This window comes from Tachypleus tridentatus, chromosome 7 (genome assembly GCF_004210375.1).
Source record: "Tachypleus tridentatus isolate NWPU-2018 chromosome 7, ASM421037v1, whole genome shotgun sequence".
NCBI lineage: Eukaryota > Metazoa > Arthropoda > Merostomata > Xiphosura > Limulidae > Tachypleus > Tachypleus tridentatus.
In genome coordinates, this window is record NC_134831.1 from 191,164,946 (window position 1) to 191,189,803 (window position 24,858).

Consider the following 24,858-nt stretch of genomic DNA (forward strand, 5'->3'; position numbering starts at 1 on the left):
GTTTTAAACTCTAGCAGAACAAACCTCTGCAAGTCATAACAACATATGATAATCATAAAACTGTAACAGACTTGATTTTGAAACTTTATTTAAAAATATAGCACATGTTGTTTGTGAAAGTAACAAAAGGAAATTGTAAGTTTGTGTTCTGTATGACATAAAATTGAAACTTGGTCGAAATTTTAACACTTAACTGAATGTAATGTGTTAACTGGAATTTCACCAAATATACAGCTCTAGATATTTTCAAAAATACTTTCCAAGATACAAACAACTGTAATGCTTTTAAGATATCTTACTAAACTTTAAACAGAACAATTCAATTACCATCTAAATCTAATCACTGCACATAAAATTAATTCAAGGAATAAACTTCATGCTAAAATTCATATTCATGTAAGCTGCAAGTTAATTAAAAATTTCACAATTCATTTAGTTCAAAAATTACCATATCTCTAAAAAATAATTATGAGAATATACTGAACTCAAAATTGCATTAAATAGAATTACAGTTTAATACATAATTAATAAAAAAAACTCAATATACCTGATTCTTTCTTTCCGTTCTTGTTCTTCCCTTTCTTTTCTTTCACGTTCTTCCTGTTCTTTTCTTTGAATTTCCAATAAAGCTTGTCGTCGTTTTTCCAGTTCTGCTTGACCCTTCTCAAAATTCTCCCTTCGTCTATCTTCAAACGTAGCTAATTGAAATTTCATTACAGATTAATAACTTTACATTATCTAGCTGCAATAGCTACAAAAACAAAATATTAAAATGTGTATGTCAGAGACTGGGATAAAACAGTTCAAAACAGAATTGAAAAACATAATGAAGGAAATTCTTCATTTTAAACATCTTCTGAAGTATAATCTACTTATGGATGTTCAATTTCTAGATATGATTTGAAAACTAAACGACAGCTTTCTTCATCCACATCATCGTTGATGTAATTTGTTTTATTTTTCAGCCTGTTCATGCCAAAGATGCTTTTCATCACAAGTTTACATTTGCTCTAGCTAATATTTTACTTTCTATTGACAAAAAATTTACTAAACTGTCTTAGTTTTGTTTAACTCACATAGATAATGAAAAGAAGAAACATAAAATATTTTAAAGAAAAATGAAACAGGAAGTTTCACAGAACTGACCAACATAATCAAGAAAGGAGCTACTCACCAGGAATGGAACCTTAAATATACCAATATTTAGCCCATCTGTCAAACACACAACATAACAAATGCATACACAAGAAAGCAAAACAAAACAATAACCCATGCATGCAAAAAACTGATAAACAGTACAATGTTTTTCATCTTAAATATACAAGACAAATATAAATTATTGATATGCAAGAAAAGCACCATCCATAGCTCCAACCCCAAAATTTTCAAAAAGATAAATTTCTTCAGTAAGTAAAATAGGTATTTTCTTAAATCAAAAATGTATTTCCAATAATACTTACCTTTCCTCACACTACAGCAATTAATTGGCTGCCAGGGTTTCCTTACTTTGTTTTATAAATAAACTTGTTGCATTAAACTTGTAAGTACTTCACAAAATGGCATTAGGTGATGGATAGAATTTACTAAGTAAAAATTGCTGCACATTTCACAGTTTAAGTGTTACTTCAAAAACACACTTACCTCCTCTCCTGTTATGGCTATTACTCAATTGCTAGGGTTTCCTTCCTTTACTCACCTAAGCACTGGTTTGAATTTTTCTCACTTGCTACAGTTTTCCATTCCTAACTTAACTGCCCTTGTCAATATCTGTGACATGATGTTCTCCACTCACATCATTGCCCCCCCTCTATTACTTTTTTAAGACTCACTCATTCCTTAGTTCCCAACACCAGCTCTTAGTGAGAATGTGAAAGGAGGTAAGTGTTACTGAAAATACATATTTGATTTTAAAAAATGAAAAGAACACTCAATTAAAAAGATGAAGAAACTTCCAAAACTTACTTACCTTTTCTAAGACTACAGCTAAAATCTCACAGTGATAAAAGTGCAGGAACCAGCAAGGGTATGATCCATACATAAATCATGTGCATAGATCATGGGTGTGCCAATAGAAGATTGGAACATTCATGGGGGAACTGTGCTACATGTAATGTGGGTGGAAGTTTTCATGAGCTATCATTAATATCAGCCAGATAGTTGAGGTCCCACTGCTCAGGGTTGGAATTATACCAAATTCATGGCTACGACAATTACGAGAGCATCCCAACCTGTAGTTACAGAGTGATGCATTCTGAGCTACTAGAATCATGAAGCATACTAGAAGATAAGCAACATCAAAGTGGACAAATTTTCTCCTCCACCTGAGGAAGTCCAAAATGCAACACCCCAAGCTCAGAATGACAGGATTCTATGTACCATATTGGAAAAGAAAACTCATCCAGTCTAGAAGCAGGAACATCCATCTTTACTCCATAACTGATTGGACAAGTTCTTTTGGGAAGACGTGGAACAAAGTATGCACAATCAAAGTCCCATAATTAGAACACTCATTCAAAATTATGAAGAGACAATGAACCCTCTTCATGAATACTGTACTGAACCAATATTGATCAAAAACAAAGGCCATGCTCAACACAACCAGATACCCGAGTTCAAATCTGAACTGGTATCACGAGTAAGCCTTTTCTATCAACATCTGGAGAAAACAACTAGGGACCCACATAAGAGGGCCTCCAACTCTGCCTTCTTCTCAAAGAGTAGAGGAATTTACTCATCCCTGGAGGGAGAACCTCTGTCTACCACTCAGTGACTGGAAATCAACTATGGCAAGGACTCTCTAGTTCCACTAATAGAATTTTGGGGTAATGTGCATTAGGGAGCCCTGAGAAACTGCTCTAAAAACAGTGCAATAGGGGAACCAACTTCCCTAAATTTTTAAAGAAATCAATTCAATGGCCAGAAGGGATGGGTACAGGCTCTCTTTAGCTTTGCTCATGATAGTTCACAAGTGGCAGTCCAGCAAAGTACAGCAATACCATTCATTCAACCTCTAGGTGGTCTAATGGAACACTTCCTTTCTACAGAGCCTGTTGCAACCTAGATAGAGTAGAATGAATTAGTGAATGCTAGTGCAGAATTGGTGTGATAAATGTGCACCAACCTGGCATCACTCACCACAGAGCAGATTCATGGAATGCAATGAAGAAAAAATGGTAGCAAAGAAATAACTCATCCCTCTGTGTAATCTAGTAGATATTATAGTTACAGGTGTTAGTCAAAAACTCTTAAAAGAAAATACAACCAGATAAAGCAAATAATGTGAGACAAAAGTACTGGGACAGGTTCATATACCAGCCCATGAAATGTCCTGCAATTAGCAATTTTATTGCTAAGGGCAGAAATGTGGTGAATCTGATAAACTACAGCTCATGAGGTGAGAAGTCTCCTTGCATTCAAAGGCCAGAATAAGTGATATGGATAAATTTCATACCTACCTTGTTAATGTAACTTGGTGTAAATTCTGGAAAACTGAATGATCTCAGTGAATAAAGTTGTTGTCTAGCATCTCTAAAGGCATTACCTCAAACATCACAATCTTCAAAACTTTCAATTCACCTAATAAACAACCTGCTCAGTCATAGGAGTGAAAAATAGTGATCAGATGAACTGATGAATAGGATTTATCTTCTTCCATTGCTTTCAGTGTCTTAGGGAGGAAGAACAATCAGTGCAAAGCATTCTGACTGGCAGCAGCAACAAAAATAAATCTTTTAAGGAAAGGTGACATATAGCACATGAGGTTAAAGTCTCAAATGTTGAGAAAGGAGTTCTGACACCTTAATATATCAGTTGGGTAACTAAATTGTTTGTGGGATGAAAGACCAAAAATGATGTAAAGAAGCTGGAGGTTACTTCAGACTCAATAAAGTTGTCTCAAATGTCAAAAGGTAAGGCTGCTTTATACAGGGTGATTGTGAAAAATGCAAAACCCTTGTCACAAACTCAGGTAAAAAAAAAAAAAAAGAGACAAATTTATGGTTGGCACTTTTGATCAAAGTGGGTTAAACCTCCTCTTAATATGCCATTGACAATATGTGTGCCATTTCCATTAATAAATTTCCATGCTCGTCTTAAGGATACAGCCCTGCACAAAATGCATACAATGGTTGGATGGTGCCACTATGGAAATGTGCAGATAAGCAAAATCTAACTTCTATATTCAGATTCCAAGTAAAAACAATGCTGAATCAAATGAATGACTAATTTGTGAGCCTAGGAACTATTGGAATTGATAAAGACAAGAAATTTTGATGACTAGATGTCAATCTCCTGTCTTCTTGGAGACAGGAAATGATTGTACCAGTTCTTCCAGTGTTTTATTCCCACCTGTTTGTTGGGTCAAACAAAATCCTGACAGTCCTAGAATGAGGTTCTAAAATCCTAAGATTTACAAAAAGCAGAAACACTACAGGTTGGGTGGATAATGGCTAAGAATATGCAAACTGAGTAACTACTGCTGACTCAAGGATCTGTAGTATCTGATGGATCCATGGTTAAGGTTTATCATATATCCAGGAATTCTCAAATCCAAAGATGTTCAACACTCTCCTATGCCACTGGTGGCATTGGAATTGAGCAAAGGAACTCTTATATGTGGATAGAATCTATTCTGGATACCAATGGACCAGGAGGCTGATGTTGGGGGGTACGAATCTTGAACTATGACCCCTTGTAGGAGCAAAGAGAGGTCAAGACATCAGTGGTAAATGTAGAAACTGACTGTCAAACCAGTGTGCATAATAAAAATGGTTCCAACTTATCAACAATGAGCACAATTATCTCAGAATTCTTTCACAAATTTTAGACATAATAACTAAATTGACCCTGTATATATGATGAGATGAATCCTAGAAAAATTTGGTTAATTCAGGTTAACTACTGACTCTGCTCTATAGCCCCAAATTTCCAGGAGCATATTTATTCTTTGAGAGTTGGAATATGCTTTCACCTGGTCAATGGATGGTGGGAGAACTAAGTATTTGATCCCATACCTCTCATCCATCAAGGAAGTTGCAGATTTAAAACTGAGTGAGTAAGGAAAGACCAAAAACATAAAACACTTAATGGATACACTACAGAAAAGGAGCCCAATGCAACTCATCCCAAAGTGACCTCCTGAGAAGCCAACAGAATAAAGGACGGTGCAGGAGAAAACAAATATAATTCTCTCCAGAATGTCCAGGATCACTCTGAATTATAATCTCAAGTCCCTTTGGAGAAAAACCACAAACCAAATATGTCTCTAACTCACTAGAAACTGAAGTCTCAGTTGAGAGCCACTGCTAACCCAACATTACAATAACAACTTTCCAAAAACTGACAAGTCATATAGGAAACTATCAAAGAAACAACAATCTAAAGTGCAATTACGAGATAAAATTTGTGCTTTGTCCATACATTGTAAGAAAAAATAGTACAAAACAAATATTAACAGAGGAAGAAGTGCAAAATAAATGCCTAGTTTTCTTTTCATACAGTAATAAAAACACATCTAATAAAAAAAATACATATATATCATTAGGACTACTTTACATACATCTATATGTAAATTACAAGTTATTAAGACACTATTACCAATAATTTGTTCTCAAGACATATGCTCAGAAACATCTTTGAAAGTAAAAAGCTTTTATTCAGAAGAAGAAACAAAAGACAAGACACACACCTAGTGATTTAACTTTGTCTTCATCTTTCATTTCACCCATCAAAGACCCTAGATCGGCTAGAAGATTCTGACTAGATGTTGCCGAACCAGCTAGAAAGAAACATTTTTTGTTTTTGTTTTTATAGTAGTATGTAGATTTCAGTTTCAGTACAATTTGGAATACAAATAAACTCCTAAAAATTAATCTTTGTCCTGATAAACGTTTTTAATACAGATTAATAATCAACATTCTTCAACTAAATTAATTTTATTTTGGTAGCAATACATTACAGTTTTATAATATAAATTAGCTGTAAACAGACTTATGCTTTCCATATCCACAAAAACATCATATTCTGAAAGGTATGTAATAAATTGGCAAGTAAGATCTTATTTCCTATTTCATGGCTACAAAAACAAACAAATGAAGGCCAAGGAAATTATGCTTTTCCAGAGAAATTAGAATATTACAGAGGAAGCAAATAAATCAGAAAACAGAGGATGCCTAATGAAATAAATTTGGTAATTATGATACTGGGGAAAATTAAAGTTATTTATAAATATTGCCTCATAAAAATAAAAACTTAAAATTTATATAATATTAAATTTTGATCCTCAATCTCTCCTAGTATTAGAATTGTGACATTTGCTCTTTTAGTCTTCAATCTTTTATTTACAACCCCTCTGAGAAGTATGAAATTCAATGTAAATCATTCACTCAAAGAATAATTTTTTATAGTTTTTGTTTATGGAGCCATAAAATAGAAAATCATACCCACATCCTCTCTTTCACAAATTAAGAACAGTTCTTTCTGATGTTTAACATTGTACTACTTATAAACCAGTAAAAAGCCTAAGTTTTAATCCATCAAATGGCATGTTATACTACATTGTTTTCTGTATTATGAAACTTTATCATGATGGAAGACACACTTATAAGCTTTCCTGAATTTTTCAGAGTTCTTACTGCATAGTTAGAAAACAAGAAAAATTATTATATTTATAGGACATTATCTGGTTTTTATGTGACATTATTGTGTATTCCTGGGTGCATTATTTAGTGTAGTCTACCACCACTCATATATAAAAAAACAAGTTGGTTCACATTTCAGCAAAAATAGATGATCCAGGTAAGTACTATATTTTTTGTTTTTGATGTGCATTATTTGTTTATTGTTATAAAAGGCATTAAGTTGTAAAAATTACAAACTTTTTATTTAGATAGGTAAGATAAAATAAAGAAAATTATTAATAAAATTCTTCACAAAGTACATTCACAAGCAGCTCATGTGTTATGTAACTCAATACTGTAACATAAGTTACATGAATACCAAGTGATTTTCAACTTGTGTAGTGAAATTATTAGTTCAGAAAGCTCAAAATTCAACAAAACAATAAAATTTAGGTAGAAGTTTTATGCTACTCAGGATCAACAACTGTAAATCACTGTTACAATTTGCAGCTGTTCTGGAAAGAAAAAATAGTAATAAACATCTATTTCTTAATTTTTAATGTTTTATGGTGATTATGAAATCAGTCAAATTGACCAAATGTACAGGTGTAGAACAGATAAAATATGACAGTTTCACTAAAAACTAAACATCTGAAAGTAATTTAGGTTAGAGAGATTATCCAAATAAAATTTGAATTTTCAGATACAGAATATATTTTTAATCTTAGCATGAAAATCACTTGGAACTTGAAGAAGTCAACACAAAGAAATCTTTTATAAAAATACTTCATTTAAAAGTGAATTTCTGTCAACAAAAGACAATACTTACTGAAGGCTTGCAAAATTTTGTGAAGATGCACAAAATATTTTAAAATTATAGCATGGAAACTTTTAAGGTCTATGTGGCACTACAAATTTGATTAAATCAAATGAGTCTGTAGGTACAAAGTTAATGACTGTTTGAAATCAGCCAATACCCTATAGTTTTTTTTTTTTTTTTTTAAATAAACTATGGCAAGGAAATATATGACATTAATGCACAAATATTACTTGGTCCTCATAGAACACTATTTGCTCAACCAGTAGCTTAAGCCTTTAACTGCTGGATTTAACACTAAAACTGCACTTAAATTTGATCTCTAATTAGTTGTTTTTTTTTTTTCAGAACTTTACTGTTACACATTTATATACATTTAACCATTATATAAATCATTAACTCTTTTACCACACTTAGAATATTATTCTGGTATTAATTATTTCCCATGCTAAAACTAGCATGTGATCATACCACCTGACACAATAGCACTGCATGGTAATTATTGAAGGGTTACTAAACATATATTAAGAAATGTAAGATGTCAATGCACTTTCACATTAAAGTAACAATTCTAAAATAATAAAAACCTAAAACAGACAGTGAAACTGTAAGCTGTGTAATTCTTTATATACTGACTTGACCTGTAGGCCTTTCAGAAAGTTGCAACTTACTGGAATGTACACTAGATGATCGAGTTCGTCGATACGATGGTGGGATCAATTCTGGTGGTAGTGTAGGTTTCAACTTTTCTCCTGCAGAAACACAGTCTGCAAGGTGCATAGCTAGAACAAATTCTTCACATGACAATCTCCCATCAGAATCAATGTCTGATAAGTTCCTATTAAGACAAAACCATTTAGAAATATTTCTCAAACCAAACTGAAGTGAAATTATATTTTCAATAGCAATAAAATGACAAGTGACAACAGAAACAGATAAACATGATTAAATGACTACTGTACAGTGACTGTTGATCAAATATTCTGTTTATAATTTTATACTATTCAGATATGTTAAACAGCTTAATAAAAACACAGTATTGTCTATATAAAAATAAAACGAAATATATTGTCATTGTTTATTAATACTCCAAGTTTGAAAAAAAAAAAGAGTGTAAAGTTTTCTGCAAAATGATTTTATGCAAAATTAACATTTTTAGTTTAAACTACTTACATCAAAAATTCTAGTCTTGTGGTTAAATATCACATGCAAGCATCTTCTGCATACGATAAACATTCTTTTCATAATAAAATTTATTAAATCAAGAACAGGTTGGGAAACCAGTAAATTGTACAATTTTAATACTAATATGCTGTTTAATTATCCTACAATGTGTAAAATCAAGAATTAGTTTTATATTCACAAACAGCATTGAATATAAAAGATATCCAAGACAGAACTTAATAAGGCTTTAGTTTCTAAAGCCAGGACCTTACCAGATTTGGGCTAAGACAGCATGGGGCAGACCTGTCTGAATCAGAATATTTCGAGCCTGAGGTCCAGTAAGATACCCACTTCGAGTTCGATCATGTGTGTTAAACATTTGGGTATACTTAAGTTTAGATGACTGAGGTATCATCCACTCTCCCAGGTTGACTGAAGTCCTAAAAGAAAAATGAAAAGAACACTCAATTAAAAAGATGAAGAAACTTCAATCAACAATAATACAGTTTAGGTGTGGCAACCAAACTGTAACTCAACATAGTTTAAAATTAAACAAAACATAATCCTAGAAAAAGATGCATTTCATACGGTACAATTTCATAAAATAATGAATTAATGTGTAGATGTAAAACATTTTGTTGTTAAATAATTCTGCATGAAAATAACCTTTTTTTTTTTAATCCTTCAAATACTGAACAAACCTAATTTATAAGACAGGTACATAATTATGTTCAAAATTCAATACAAAATTTCTGAGTGTACATTATGAAGACAGATAAAAATGCATTAAAACATTTTATTAATTCTACCTGTAAACTGCAAAAATAAATAAATAAAAGAAAATACATCAATATTAATTATTTATTGGTTTTTGCTCTGTTTTACCTTAAATGCATTTCTGTCACACTTTATGTATGTTCATTTATATTCTTCTACAAAAGAACTTAGTACTATGAAAAATGACAAAAGCTTCAGTAATAGTTGAGCAACGATTTCTCTTTTACCTCTTACACTAGAAAATAGGTTTGTATTTCTTTACTTATTGTCCTGGTGTGAATAAGTTAATACAAGCTTCTAGGGCAGACTACCAAACTATATAATGTTGTTACTGGTCTAGTTTTATGTGGTACATTTTATTCAATAAAAAAGGTTCTGAGAAGTCACAGTCATTATTTAACTCTACACATGAAAACTGTTTATAACAAGGCAGTCTTAAAATCTTATTCTATATGCAATTCTATTTACACTTAGTATTTTGACTGACTTTTAATATCTTAATTTTTTCATCATATGTCATAAGACAGACTTTTAGAAACAAGATTAGAATGTAAAACAGAGTTCAAAAAATTTCCTTTGAATCCATTAAAAAAGTAATTTCCTAACAACTGTAAAAGTCACTAGTTATTTACCTTTGCATAAACATCAGTAAAGCTTTGCACTTAAGATTCATTTCACTACAGCCATACTGCCATGACTTTTTCACTTTGAATATTGCATTCACTACAGACTCAACTAAAACTTTTAACATACATTCACAACATTTGGCAGATTATTCTTAAACATAATGAGGCTCGGGTATGTGAAATAATATATTTTTTAATTGTTTGAAGCTTTTTCATTAAAGATTTGCTTGTGCATTTTTTCTTTTCACATGTTAACTATCACACATGTAAAGTAATTCTGATTTTATGATTTAAAATACCATTATGCATCAAAATTTTATCAAATTGCATTTGCAAAATCTCTTCAACTTCACATTAAAGTATAATTTTTTTCTTTTTCAGAAAACCATCATATGTTATTTTCTCTATCTGGAACAGCTTTGGTGCAGTCAACCAGCTTCATAACCACTCTAAAAATTGAGAAATTATATTTAAGTTACACTTTTTTGTAGCACCAAACTTCAAACGTTTATTCTAAATAGATTAAAGCTCAAAAACATTATACATCTATATTTGTTATTTTTCTTTTACTAAACTTTCAGGAAGATTTGACTAATACCACAGTTGCAATCACATGGATCTCAACTCACTGTATTCAATAGCAAAATACAGGCATTTACAAAGTAGATGATCTGTTTTGGCTTTATTCTTGAAGAATGGTATTTTATAAAATACAGTTACATATGTATATATTATTACTATTTACATATAAATTCTTATGTTTCAGTTTTCTTGAAACACAGAACAGTAAATACAAGAAACAACAATCTCTACTATTTATGATCATTAAAAAGTCTGTACTCACTTGTAATACTTTGTATGCCAAGTCTTGCTGAATTTTCCATATGGAAAATGTAAAATGTTTTACAGTTTACACATGTATTTTAAAACTTAAAAAAAAATACATGTTACTCTACCATTATCACATAATTCCACTGTAAATAATCAAATTTGAATATAAAAACCTTTTTGAGCCCTATTTTCTCTCACCCCTTCCTTTCAGGATGGAAAACAAAGGACTATACTTGTGAAATAGATACCTTAAATAGGCTAAAAAAATATTACATGGGGAAAGTTCACAGTTTTTCTTTGGTTATAACATGATACAGCAAAGCATGTGTACTGTACATAAACAATTATTTCCATAAATGGAAGAGATGGATGGGGTGACCTTGATTGATTCGCTCAACATAAAATAGTAAAAAACAGAAAGGATAGGAGGATATTATTTTAGCTTGTCAATATCATTAACTTTAGTTTTTGATTTGAAAAAGACTATAGAACATATATATGTAAATATTGCTGGTATGGGTTGAGAAATTTTTTTTATATAGAGAAGCGAACCTATACCAAGCCATTTTTATATATTTTTCTATACAAGTGGGTTTTCTCGTTATCACGGACTATAGAACATAATTTGCATTTGTTGACTTCCATTCAAAATTTTACTAAACTAACATTTTATGAATTATGTCAATACATTTAGTATTAAATTGTAGATTATAATTCAATTTGAGTTTGATCTATTAATTAGTTTCTTAAAATTAAATATTACAAAAAATCCTAAATATTGATTTTGTGTGTGTGACACACAGCATGTTGAGTTCAGCACTGATTCAAATTTGATGTTTGTGATGTCCAATTACAAAGTCTATAGTTTCTTATAAATTAGGAATTCATATTACCAATATTGACAAGTTAGGATCTAAAATAAGAACCACCTATCTCTTCTTTTTGCCAAGATATCACTATATGTACTAAATGAAACACAGTGGCCCCGTTTATCTTTTTCCATTTTTGAATACACTTCTTTATGTAAACCTACTTCTGTCTATGTATGAACAACCAGTCAAAATATCAGAATGTCCCTAAGGGGTTCTCTGACCCTTTATGAAGTATTTATATGGAACACCGTTTTTTGTGGTAGATTTTAAACAGTAATGCAAGTCTATATTGAGCTCAAAATTTCATTTTTTAAACTCAAATGCGGTTTAGTTCCTTAGCTTGATAAATTATTGGAATTCTATGGTATTGATAGTGATTTAAGATTTCAGGTCATGTCAAAATGTATACATAAAGCCTAAAAATATTTCTTTGTTTCACATCCTCCATGTGTGAAATTTGATACAGCTTGGCAAGCAGCAAATGAGTTCAAAGTTTATAACTAGGAGAGAATATGTTTTGCTTCAGATCTTTATTGTTTTATGTTATAAGAAAATTAAATGAAATTTAAAACTTACTTTAAATAGTAATAATGTATATATACATATAACCTATTGAAACTGGATTTTATTTTACACAATACTAGTCCACTAAAACACAGCCAAAACAGTCACTTTGTAAAGGTCAATTTTATATTCTTGAATACTTTAACATAAGCATACATGCACAACTTCCTTGCAACTTCTACAATGTTAGTAAGAAACTGCTGAAAGGTGAATATAAATAATATATATATAAATAAATAATATTATGAGATTTAAGTTATTTAGACTAAAAATTTGTGTTTTTGTGTTATAATCTGTGGTCATTCTAGTATAAGAAAGAGCATGATTTGAATTTTTTTATGAAGATTTACAAAGTTGGTCAAACCAAACCAACCTGTACAAAGACCAAGTAGCATAAATAACAGATAAAATACAAAGTTTTTAGAAAAAATAGTACAAGTATCTGGAGATTATAAAGATTTAACATGTGAAATTTAAAAATGTTCTGAAGCATAAAAGTAGTTTTAAAGTTAATATGAAAATTACTCTGCATGTTGGCTAGTCAACATTTTGAAAGAAAATATGTAAGAGGAAATCTTTAATTAAAAAATCTTAATACTAAATTTAAGGCTATAATATTTTAGTTACAAAACCCTTGTAACATTTACCAATAACCTGCAAAATTTTGTGAATATCCAAACATTATTATAAAATTTCTCTTATGCTTCAGAGCTGGGTGAATTCCACCCACTCTGTAATAAAAAGATTAAAATATTTTTTTTTCTAATACATAAATACCACATAACAAATTGCCTAGATGTATAATTTTTTTCTTCTTCTAAAAATACCTTTAATAAAATATGACACAAATTCATTAGGATGAAAAATACAAAAAGTAATATGTACAGTGCTCTATGAAAGTTGTACTAAAGTGCCTGCAAATAATCATAGCTGTCTAGGTCAGTAACCACACAGTCAACATGTTATCACAATAAAAAAATTCATTACAGTTCATTGTTTTCCAGAGCATAAAGTAATAAAATAGACACAGTAGCACATTCATTACCATTGAAGCTCATAACTGACTAGTTTTTTTGTATTGATCTTTCACTGATTTCATTGATCTTTGTTGAACACAAAGCTACACAACAGGTTATTTTGCTGTGCTTACCACACCTATTGAAACTTAATTTATAGCATCACAGGTTAAAGGACTGTCCTGAGTCAATGTGGGGACAAGAATAACTTTTATGAGCATAAAGTATTCAAAGATTAATATAAAATAAGTAAAAAAACATGCAAGATATATTATGTGCACAAAATACCAGAATCTTACTACTGTGCCAGGTGAAGTAAGAACTGTTTGGTAACTCAGAGCTCACAATTAGCAGATGCCACCAAAAAAGCCAGAGGACTCATAAAAAGTACCTTCTAGTTAGTCCACATGGCCCCTTAATATCAAGAACCATTAATAGTTTCACTCCAGATAAGTCGTTCTAAGCACTTCTTAACTGAGTAACATATAACAAGCCACAAATAAACCTTCCCAAATGTACTAACACTTATCAGTCATGTACACTTCTACTAATGTTGGTGTATTCAAAACAAATGCACTTTCAATAACAAAAATACCCTCACTTTGTACAATATTCAAACTTTTATCAGCATAATTCAACTGATATATAAATCTTCACTTATAAAATCTGAAATAAAGTGATTATTTGAGCTTTATAAAGATGACTACTGTTTTCAACAATAATGCAACTTTTTAACATTCAATACATGACACCAAACCTCCATCAAGGCTCACACATTTGAAAGATGTACAGTTCTTTTTTGTCGACACTTTCTAAAAGTAGGCAATCAAAAACTGATAACTTTTAAATTATTTGGAGAATCTACCTTACTGCTTGTACATTGGTTGTAAATGTATACATGATAGGGCAAATACTTTTGAATTCAACAACGCAAACTGACCAAACCAAAAAAAAAAACATAAGATGATTGTTTTGCCAATGATGCCATAGTTTGAAATCACCAACTGTCAGTTATGATACACAATCACTCAAATTCTCATTATGTACAGTAAAGATGATATCACTGTGTATTATTGTTCACAGTTTAAATTTAAAAACTATAATAAATTCAGTGTATGTACTTTGAAGATTCATTGAATTTGAAATGGTTGGAATTATCAATAAATTGGCCATGAAGAAATAAATCACAATCACATTTTCATTCTTTATTGAATGAGCGTAAAATACAGACTGACCATGTAGCTAGTATGTGAATAGTACATAATAGTATGTGGCTGTTATAAGAATCAAACTGTTGAAGTTCATCATTCATTTCTGACACAAGTTCAAAGACTTTTGCTGTTATTCTACATGTTTTGAACAAAACCACTTTCTAAGCCAAATGAGTATTTCAACCAAAGATGAAAAAGTGACAGCATTTGAAAGGTTTCACTCATAAAGAATCTTAATTTGCTTACTGAAAGATTTTTTTTAATTAGTCTTATAAAAAAATGGTCCTCATTATATCTTTATTGCATATATTAAGGTCAATCTTCCAATTTGAAAAACAAATAAAACTTTAAATGCATTACAATAAAGTACATCAACATCATACTGTTTAAATTATTCAAAACTAGTGAAAGTACCTAGCTTTACTTTGGATGTTATTAGTATGACATTCTAAATGACTAGGCAAGTGTGTGTAATCTGAACTTAATGTAGGACAGTTGAACGTCAAATTTTTTTACACATTTTTATTTTTCAGAAAAATAAAAAGCCATAAAGTACAATAAATTAAGAATTACTTATTATCAAAGGAAATTATCATTGCATTAAGTATTTCACATTTATGTTTGATATCAGAAATTTCAAGTGCATTTCCTCAAAATTTATTACAATTTTTTTTGTCATTGCAATGCTTCAAATTTACAATATTGGTTGTTTTCCCAAAGAAATCATGCACAGACATAGACACACACTAGAAAAATATTATATTTAAAGAAATAGTTCATTGTATTTCAAATAATAGATGAAAATCATAGATACATACTCATGTTCACAACTTTTGAAAGAAGCAATCTAACAAAAATACACAAAGAGAATTAGTTCCTTCTGTAACAATTTCTAATATGTAGAAAAAGCCAGTACATTTTGATAACAATGCTTTCCAACAATGGTTTTCATATCACATTGCTCAGCAATAAAAGTATAACCTAATGTTCACAACTTTTGAAAGAAGCAATCTAACAAAAATACACAGAATTAGTTCCTTATGTAACAATTTCTAATATGTAGAAAAAGCCAGTACATTTTGATAACAATGCTTTCCAACAATGGTTTTCATATCACATTGCTCAGCAATAAAAGTATAACCTAATGTTCACAACTTTTGAAAGAAGCAATCTAACAAAAATACACAGAGAATTAGTTCCTTATATAACAATTTCTAATATGTAGAAAAAGCCAGTACATTTTGATAACAATGATTTTCAACAATGGTTTTCATATTACATTGCTCAGCAATAAAAGTACAACCTAATGTTGTTCTTAAGAGTCTATGTATTAAAAGTCTAAAAATGAAATTTATAAAATACAAAATAAAAATGTTTCTTGTTTTCTGTTTATGATTTACATCTATAATTTGTAACAAAAAATCATTCTTTTCTAATTGTTTCTTCAAAAGCTTGCCTCATAAGAGGTGCACATGGACACACACATGGATAAATAATGATACCCAGGTGCACATCCTCAGGGTTCACTTAATGTGTGCAAAATTTCAGGTTGGTTGGTTGATTTGGTGTTTTGTGGTGCAAAGCAACTAGGCTATCTACACCAAACACCCAGTAAAATGTTAAAATTAAAGTGCAATAATTAAAATTCATAAAAGTGAATTAAGGTAAAACAAAACAAAGTTTAATTTTTGAATTAAAAACAAATAGCTTTAAATTTAATTTTTACATCTAGTCTACAATGATAAGAGAAAAGCTACAGTAATACAAGTTTTAAGGAATGTTCTGTAGCAATAACTGTAATTATCACAAATTAGCAGGAAGACTAACTGGTCAGTTTAAAAACCACCTTTAGTCACCTGAAGTTGGCCTTTCCAGTCCTGGTTTCAAGTTATTTGATGTTACGGCCATTTTCTAATTTCAAATTGAACTAGTCATACTCTGATTCTTAAAAGGGAATCACATTAAAAAATGTCTGACGTGTAAATTAAAAAACTTAAATACCATTAAAAAGATTAAAAACTAAAAACACATCTGAGGTTCACAGTGTCACCAACACCAATAACACTGTCTAATGTTACAGATAAACCTTGTGACAGAACATGTTTAAAACGGTGCCATCATTCAATCGTAATGACTGCAAGATAGTAAAATGTGACTTATTCCAACCTGAGTGTTACACAGACAACACATTTGTGCATTAATCCCAAATAAAAGAAAACGATGAGTTTAAAAACTGTGACCAATGCATAGTCTAGTTAGAACTTCCTCTTTCCAATCCTTATGGGAGCAAGATGGCCAACATCCAATAGAGGGTTTTATTTGGAAAAGCTTGTTTTCATGTTGCTCACTCCAAGTCGACTGCCAACTGGCTCAGAGGTGAGTCTTGAACACAGGACCATAGTCCATGTATAGAACAGGCACAGCATTGATAGTGCCAAAGAAGACAGATTTAGCTGCAGTGTCAGCAAGCTCCTTCCAGCAAATAACTTATCCACAAAAATGTATCTGGTATCCAGAAAAAAGATGTTAAAGAGAAATGGGCCAGTCGGTTTTCAATATCGGTAAAAACAGGGTGTGAGCCAACGTGAAGCGATTCCAGGGCCAATAGAGAACTAAGCAAGTCAGTATAAATAGTGCAGTGTGAGTACTGCTGAACATCTATGTGATCCAGGGCAAGAGAAATGGTGTACAGTTCAGCAGTGAACACAGAAGCTGTAGAGGGGATTCTGCACACAACCATTGAACCACAAACCATGGCAGAGCAAACACAGTCACCTGATTTCGAACCACCTGTATAAATAGGAATGGAAGAATGGTTCAAAAGATGTTCAGTAAATAACATACAGTATTTCCAATTGGGAGTGTCTGCTTTTCTCAGATGACTTAAAGATAGGTCACATTTGGGGACTGTAATAAGTCATGGTGGGATGGGCTGACCAGTGGATACAGCTAATGATAACCAAGGACAGACCCAATTCACCCAATTGCACCTGAATACAAAGACCAAAAGGAGCAATGGCAGATCATCTGTTCTGAAAAAGCATGGCCCAGCAAGGAAGGAAAACACAACCCCAGGTGGAATGCTTTGGTAAAGAACAAAGTTTCAAAGCATATCAAAGCATAGAGTAAAGACAGTTGCAAACAGCAGAGATGCAAAGAAGGTTTACGAGACTCTGTGTATAAGCTCTGAACTGAGGAAGTGCGGAAAGCCCTGGTGCAAAGCTGAAGTCCCTGATGATGAACGGGACCAAGCATCTTTAAAACTGAAATCCTGGCAGAGCCATACTCCAATGTTCCCATAGTCTAGTTTCAATTGAATAAAAGCACAATATGTTTTTATCAAAGAACATCGATCTGCTCCCCAAATGGTGGAAGAGAAAAAAAGGAGGATGTTCAGTGCTCTTGTACATTTGACCCATAGCTGCTTGATGAGTGGTATAAAGGTAAGCTTACAGTCAAAGATAAGCCCCATGAACGTTGTCTCAAGAACCACAGGCAGCACAGCTTCACCGATATAGAGTTCAGGATCAGGGTGAATACCCATTTGGTGGCAAAAGTGCATGCAAACAGTTTTAGAGAGAGAAAAGTTAAAACCGTTTACTATGGTCCACTTCAGTAAATGATTGAGGGCAGTCTATAGCAAACAATATACTTCATGTTCAATGACTGACATAACGAGATGTGAAAGTTGTCGACATAGCACATTTGCAATTGTAAGATGGAGTTGCTCAGTGACAGTATTAATCTTTGTACTGCAAAGTGCAACACTCAAAACATAGCCCTGAGGGACTCCAAGTTCCTGTAGAAAAGGACGGAAAAGAGTTGAACCTACACGAACTTGGAATCGCCTGTTGATTAAAATATATTTAATAAAAATGGGCAAATGACCATGTAGCCCATATAAATAGAGGTCTCGCAAAATTCCATACCTACATGTTGTATCATAAGCCTTCTCAATGTCAAAGAATATCGATACAAAATGTTGTTTGAGAAAGGCTTCTCTGATTGACATTTAAAGTCAAATCAGGTAGTCCATGGTAAAGTGCTGTCATTGGAACCCAGACTGGGTAGGCAAGAGGAGGTTGTTTGTTTCGAAAAACCAAACAAGACGAGCATTAATCATCCTCTCTAAACTCTTACAAAGATAGCTTGTCAAAGCAGCTGGGTGGTAGTTTGAAGGAATTTTGGGATCCTTCCAAGGCTTAAAGAAAGGTAAAACAATAGCCTGGTGCCAGGCATCAAAAAGAACATTGTCCTGCCAGATCAAGTTAAAAACAAGAATAGCAAGAGAAGCAGGAGGTAGATGGCAAAACATTTCATAATGCACATCGTCAGGTCCAACTGATGTACTGCTAGACCGATAAAGGGCCAGTTTTAGTTCCAGCAGTGTAAGGGGATGATTATAGTCATAGAGACAATCAACTCGAATGGAAAGAGGTGATTGCCCAGCTGGAGTCTAAGAAGGTGAAGGATGAAGCAGAAGTGCTAGATATCTGACAAAAGCTTGAACCTAGAGTATCGGCAAAGCTCCAGGTATTAGCTAATTCCTGGCCATTAGAGAGCAAGATCAAGAAGGGAACAGAATTATATTGCCCACTGACCTTTTGAATCTTTTCCCATGACTTTGGAACTGGTGGTAGAAAATATGCTGGTTGTGAACTTAATCCAAGAATCGTTCTGGCTTTGACGTCTCACCCACCAAGCACGTGCAGGGCCTGCTAGAAAGCAATGCAGTGTGAGATACCTACAAAAAGTATCCCAGGACTGTTTCTAAGCCTTCTGTGCCAAGTGGTAGGCAGGATTCTACCATGAATGAGGACATCATGGAAAACGTGTCAAGGGTTTAGGAATACACTGAGCAGCTGCTTCTATAATACAGTCAGTTATTGCTACCACACAGTTGTCGACTGATGGCAGGATCAAGTTCTGCAAAAAGAGTGAAAGAGGCCCAGTTTGCTTGATCCAGCTTCCACCAAAGCACACAGATCAGGTGGTGTTGACCATGGCCAGTCTCTCTCAAAATTATAGGAAAATTATCACTGCCTCATGGATTATTGCCAACCCTCCATGAAAAGTGGGAGAATAGTTAAGGGGAGAAAATTGAGAGATTAATAACAGTAAAGGACAGACAAGGTGCATGAAAAGATGTATAAGAACCACTATTGAAAAGAGAAAGGTTGTCATCAGAGAGCATACCCTCCCAATCAATACCAGTACTTCCCCAGAGAGGATGATGTCCATTAAAGTCCCCCAGGATTAAAAAGGCAGACAGCATCAAGGTCTCTCCAGGTGACACGTAGAGAGAACAAACAGTAATGGTGTGATCCAAGGAAACACGGACTCCAACATTGTGTTGAGTGGCAAAAACAGGGTGGGAACATGCTTATCTACCAACAGTGCCACTCCTCCATGCACTCATCCATCACACAGCCTGTCATTTCTGTACAAAGAAAACTGCTGAAAGGTGACTGTATCTGCAGGTTTCAGAATTGTTTCCTATAAGGAAAGACATACAGGATGGTAGGAAGCAATCAGTGGTTTGATGTCATCCAGATTAGAACCTAAACCTTGACAGTTTCATTGCATCAAGGTGGCCATTTTTATTTATTTGTAGGCAAATTGGGTGAAGAGCTCTTCTGTTTCCAACCACATCTTTTTTCTTTATTGTCTTTATTCAATACAAACCAAGGAGGTTTCTTGACCTCCATGAATCCTACACTGGGTCAATTGGGCATGTCTTTGCTGTTGTAGAGGATTCAGCAACTGAATGAATTATTGTTTTGTATCTTGGAGTGGGAGAACAAGATGTATGCCTTTACTCAGAACCTAAGAAAGTGAATCTTGGGGATTCCTGGAATGTATGTTAGGGACAGAGATGGGTGTTGAGGTTCATTCATAAACTTTAACCTTGGAGGTCAAAAGACTTTTCATATGGTTTGAGAACAAATCTTTTGAAGGCACACAGAGATCTGTCTGCACTCCCACTGTAGTAGTGGGACAAAGTGCAGCAGCATATGTCCAAAACGAAGTGGTGGACAGCAACTTTCGAGCTTCAGAGTTAGTAATGTTTTGAATCATTTTCAAACACTGCACCTCTTTTTCCTCTAACCATTCAGGGCAAGAACAAAAGTAGGACAGGTGAGAGCCATTGCAAATGATGCAATTATGGTCCATTTCACACTCGTAGGCATTGTGGTCCATGTCACTACAACAAGCACATGTCAAGAAACCACGATATGATGCCTTCAAGTGACTGATCCTTTGACACTGAAAACATCTGAGAGGGTTTGGAATGTATGGCCAAACCCTGCAATTAAGATAACCTGCCTTGATGGTAGCAGATAAATGTGGCAATGTAAATGTCAGAATGAGAACACTGGTCAGCATCATAATTTCATCTTTGCAAGTGGAGATACACCTCACTGCAGAAACTCCTTGGGTGGAAAAACCAGAGAAAATCTCTGACTCCAGGATGTTCTTCAAACCCCTCTCAACAGTAACTCCATGTGACAAATTCAAAGTAATGTGAGGCATAACCTCAATAGGTATATCCCCAATTGCTTTTGAATGCAAGAGGAGTTCAATGTGTTGAGATGTGGATGTTTCCACCAATACGTCACCAGATTGAAGCTTCTTTTCTGACCTTGGAGAACCAACAAGACCCTCTAGCCTTTTCTAAATAAAAAAGGGTGACATTGGCCTTAAAGTTTGCTTGAAAGATAATGTGGTATAAGAAAATAAGTTACAACAGCTGTTACAGATGTTGAAGATTGCTGCTCAGAATCTTCAAGACGTGGTCATTTACCTATGGACTGTTTTTCACTATTTTATTTACATTTTTATTTGGAGGATCTATAATAATAATAATAATAAAAATATTTCAGTGCCCACTGACCCCACCCACCACAGAGCTCTATGAGGGGACACACTACAATGCCAAACAAGAACACTGCAGCAACACCAGGGTTTTGTTGGCACTATACCCAAACACCAGCATCAGATACAATGTCCACAACACCTGTTGAGAACATCCAACACTGGTACTTGGTTGACCCTCACCCAAGTGGACACAGCCAATTGACTCTTTTTCACCCCAAGGCCACCAATGTACAGGAATCCAAGGCCAAAGTGGTGTGTTAGGATTGGACCCTCCAACCACCAAGATCCTCTCCTCCCCTTCACTGGTCACCATGCACAGCAAATGAAGTGGGTGGATGTTTAGATCCCATAGGAGATAAAATGAAAGAACAGAACCTTCCCTGGGAGGTCCCCTCACCACATACAGGAATCCACACCGAGGGGTTATTTATAGGTACAACAGGCAATTGGTTACAAGGTCATGTACATCTTGTTGGGTACCTTCAACATTCTTGTCCTTCAACCATTTGCCTCCTACTCAAAAATCCCAAAATATAAAGTTTCTTATTCATGAGCATTCCAACCAATCAGCAATCATGCATATTCATAAGTAATCCTCCTGCCAACCACTTGCAATTCTCATTCCGTTTTCCTCAGGATCTTTTAAGAAATTTGCAACAGCAGTTTTACTACGCCCAATCTCACCAGCGATGGCACACTGAGAGAGACCTTTGCTTTTGCAGCTCAACAATTCTGCCACATTCAAACTCTGTCAACCATTTTCCATGTTTTTACCCAATGTAACAAAGGAGATGTCAGTGGGAGATGTTGACAATGCTAATGCTTGAACACAAATGACTAAATTTCGTTACGTGTTTATCGATTAATGCTTCATTTCAGTATGGTCTTAAACTTTTGACCATTCCAGCCAGCCTTCTGCAAACTTTTGTATCAACCATACCAAAGTGAATATTTGCAGTTATTCGCAACTCACTACTGAGACCTCTTGTTGGGCATTTCCTACCCTGTTTAGGATTTCTTTTTGGTATGGTCTTAATCTTTTGACCAGCTAGTATTTAGGCTAATTTCATAGTGTTCATATTTTCCCTATTAAATGCTAAAAAAGTTTATTTTTATTTTCCCTTTTCTTATTTTCATCTTTCGAAGCTCTACACAAATAAGTGGTTGAGTCTAACAACACAAAATGTCTAGTTTCTTTACGTTCATTGGCCTTAAGATTTTGGGCCAGTAGTGTATAATGTTTCACAGCTGCCCAACAGGTCAGCTATTTTGTAAATAGTTGTGTATACCTGTTTAACACTTTTAACTTATAATTCCATATCCAAAAGTGACATGCACAATTTAAACTAACAATAAAACCCCTACTTCAAGTTTCAAATCATTCCATTTATGATGCACTTTTTGGCTACATCTCTAAATAATAAACTAATACACAGTGCAGTACTACTAGGTAAACACATGATGTATGATCCCAAACATTTATGGGAGAAAAGTTCACAAATATCTCTGTATATGTGGTACTGTTATCAACCATTCACTGATGTATGATCTGTAAAGAAATGAGTGTGTTTCAACATGAGATGATCATTGTTTTTTAAAAACTCTTTTGTTTAGTGTATTAACTTATGCATATAAATTTAGAAAAAGAGAGATTCTTTAACTGATAATATCTTATTCTATGGTGAATAATGTTTTGTACTAAAAGAAAAAGTACAGGGCTGTTATTGTAAGCATACTTACAAATCAGAAAATTGCTGTTGTAAAGAAAGTGGTCTGAGTGGTTTCACTTTCAATTTCTTGGCAATCACTTTTCTGTGATGGGAAATTAAATTCTATCAATTCCAGTTATTATGCAACAATCAGCCCATTCTGATTGCTGAACCAGTTATCACTCATATACTTCACAAAATAAAATTTTAAATACACATCAAATAATAATTTAAAAACAGGAATAGTAATGCAATTCTTATGATGGTCTCTGTAATACACTTTTCACAATCTATTTTTTTACTTAATTTCACCACACAGAGCAAGAAAGGTCAGTCATTGATTGTTTCATCCCCGAGGAGTTACCTAACGTCTGCAGTCTCTGACCTACTGCTGGTCTGTATCAACCAGTTCTGTTGAGGCACAAAGTGGATTCAGCAAGATGGAGATAATCAAGACCAATTTCAAATTTTGTCTGGGAGCTAACAGGATGACCTGTCAGCTTTTGGTCATGCATTTGGACTGACTGTGTTGGCTTAAGTCTAAAAAGATGCTCAATATAAGCAACATCAAAAACATTAGTTAGCAAAGAAACAGTAATTGACAGTGTCAAACCTGTCAAAATACAAATAAACGGAATAGATTCTTGGATGGCTTTCAAATAGAAATAATTCAAAACCTCTAAAACAGCCATATCAAACAAAACTGAAATACTATGCAGTATTGACTGTAACACTTACAAAAGTGCTAGCAAAAGTGAGAAATTAAGAGTTCCTAAATGTACAAAGATCTTGATGGATATTTGGAGTGTTAATGTGTTGTTTTCTACATCAAGAAGAGTGGTCTCCTCAATGTTACTTGTGAATATTGCACTGGCTATAAAAGGAAGACATCTTGACACTATGGTAAAGGTCCCCAAAGCCATAATCTGTGTACCACAGCTGGCCCTTACTTCCCTCCAGGTAGTCCACGAAGAGATTTCATAATTATGGGAAGGAAGAATTTGTAGACCTTATAGCAAACCCAAGACTCACAATCTTAAAAGTTCAGGTACGTAAACAAAAAGAATGTGTGTGAATTAAGCAGAAAAATCTAAAACTATATTTTACAATTTTTGACAAAATGAGAAAACCTCTTCTTCACTTAAGAATTTTCACACAAGATAATGATCTGCTTGCTGGTTTCTCTGAGGAAGAAAAATGCTTGTTAGAACTTTATTGTTACCAAATACTGTAGAGAGACTTTAAAACCACTCTGCTACTAGTGCTCTGAATCCACAGAACTGAAGAGTACCAAGAACTTGCAGACAAAGTAGTTTGCTTTCTGATTCCAGAGATTTTCACCTCTTGCAGCCCTGAATTATACAGTATATCACAATAGAACATTTCAATACCATAATAAAGACCAGTACAGTATATCACAACAGAACATTTCAATACTATAATAAAGACCAGTAAAATATATCACAATAAAACATTTCAATACCATAATAAAGTCCAGTACAGTATATCCTAATAGAAGATTTCAATACTATATTAAAGACCAGTACAGTATATCACAATAGAACATTTCAATACCAGAGTAAAGACCAGTACAGTATATCACAACAGAACATTTCAATACCATAATAAAGATCAGTACAGTATATTACAACAGAACATTTCAATACAACAATAAAGACCAGTACAGTATATCACAATAAAACATTTGAATACCACAGTAAAGACCATTACAGAATATCACAATGGAACATTTCAAATACCACAATGAAATCCAG

The 24,858-nt window shown here is 33.3% G+C and overlaps 1 protein-coding gene across 19 annotated transcripts in view; it reads right to left on the minus strand.

The window, feature by feature from the left end:
- Dap160 (dynamin associated protein 160) overlaps positions 1–24,858 on the minus strand; it is a 261,924-nt gene that overhangs the window by 204,570 nt on the left and 32,496 nt on the right. For all 19 annotated transcript variants that reach the window (XR_013031922.1, XR_013031923.1, XM_076516402.1 and 16 more), the window contains exons 7-10: positions 8,871–9,038; positions 8,106–8,272; positions 5,687–5,776; positions 548–698 (exon numbers count right to left, since the gene is read on the minus strand). Coding sequence is in view for 17 of the 19 variants with exons in the window: in XM_076516402.1 (XP_076372517.1) it covers positions 548–698; positions 5,687–5,776; positions 8,106–8,272; positions 8,871–9,038 (576 nt within the window). In the remaining 2 variants the exon portion in view is untranslated. The remainder of the gene's footprint in view (positions 1–547; positions 699–5,686; positions 5,777–8,105; positions 8,273–8,870; positions 9,039–24,858) is intronic.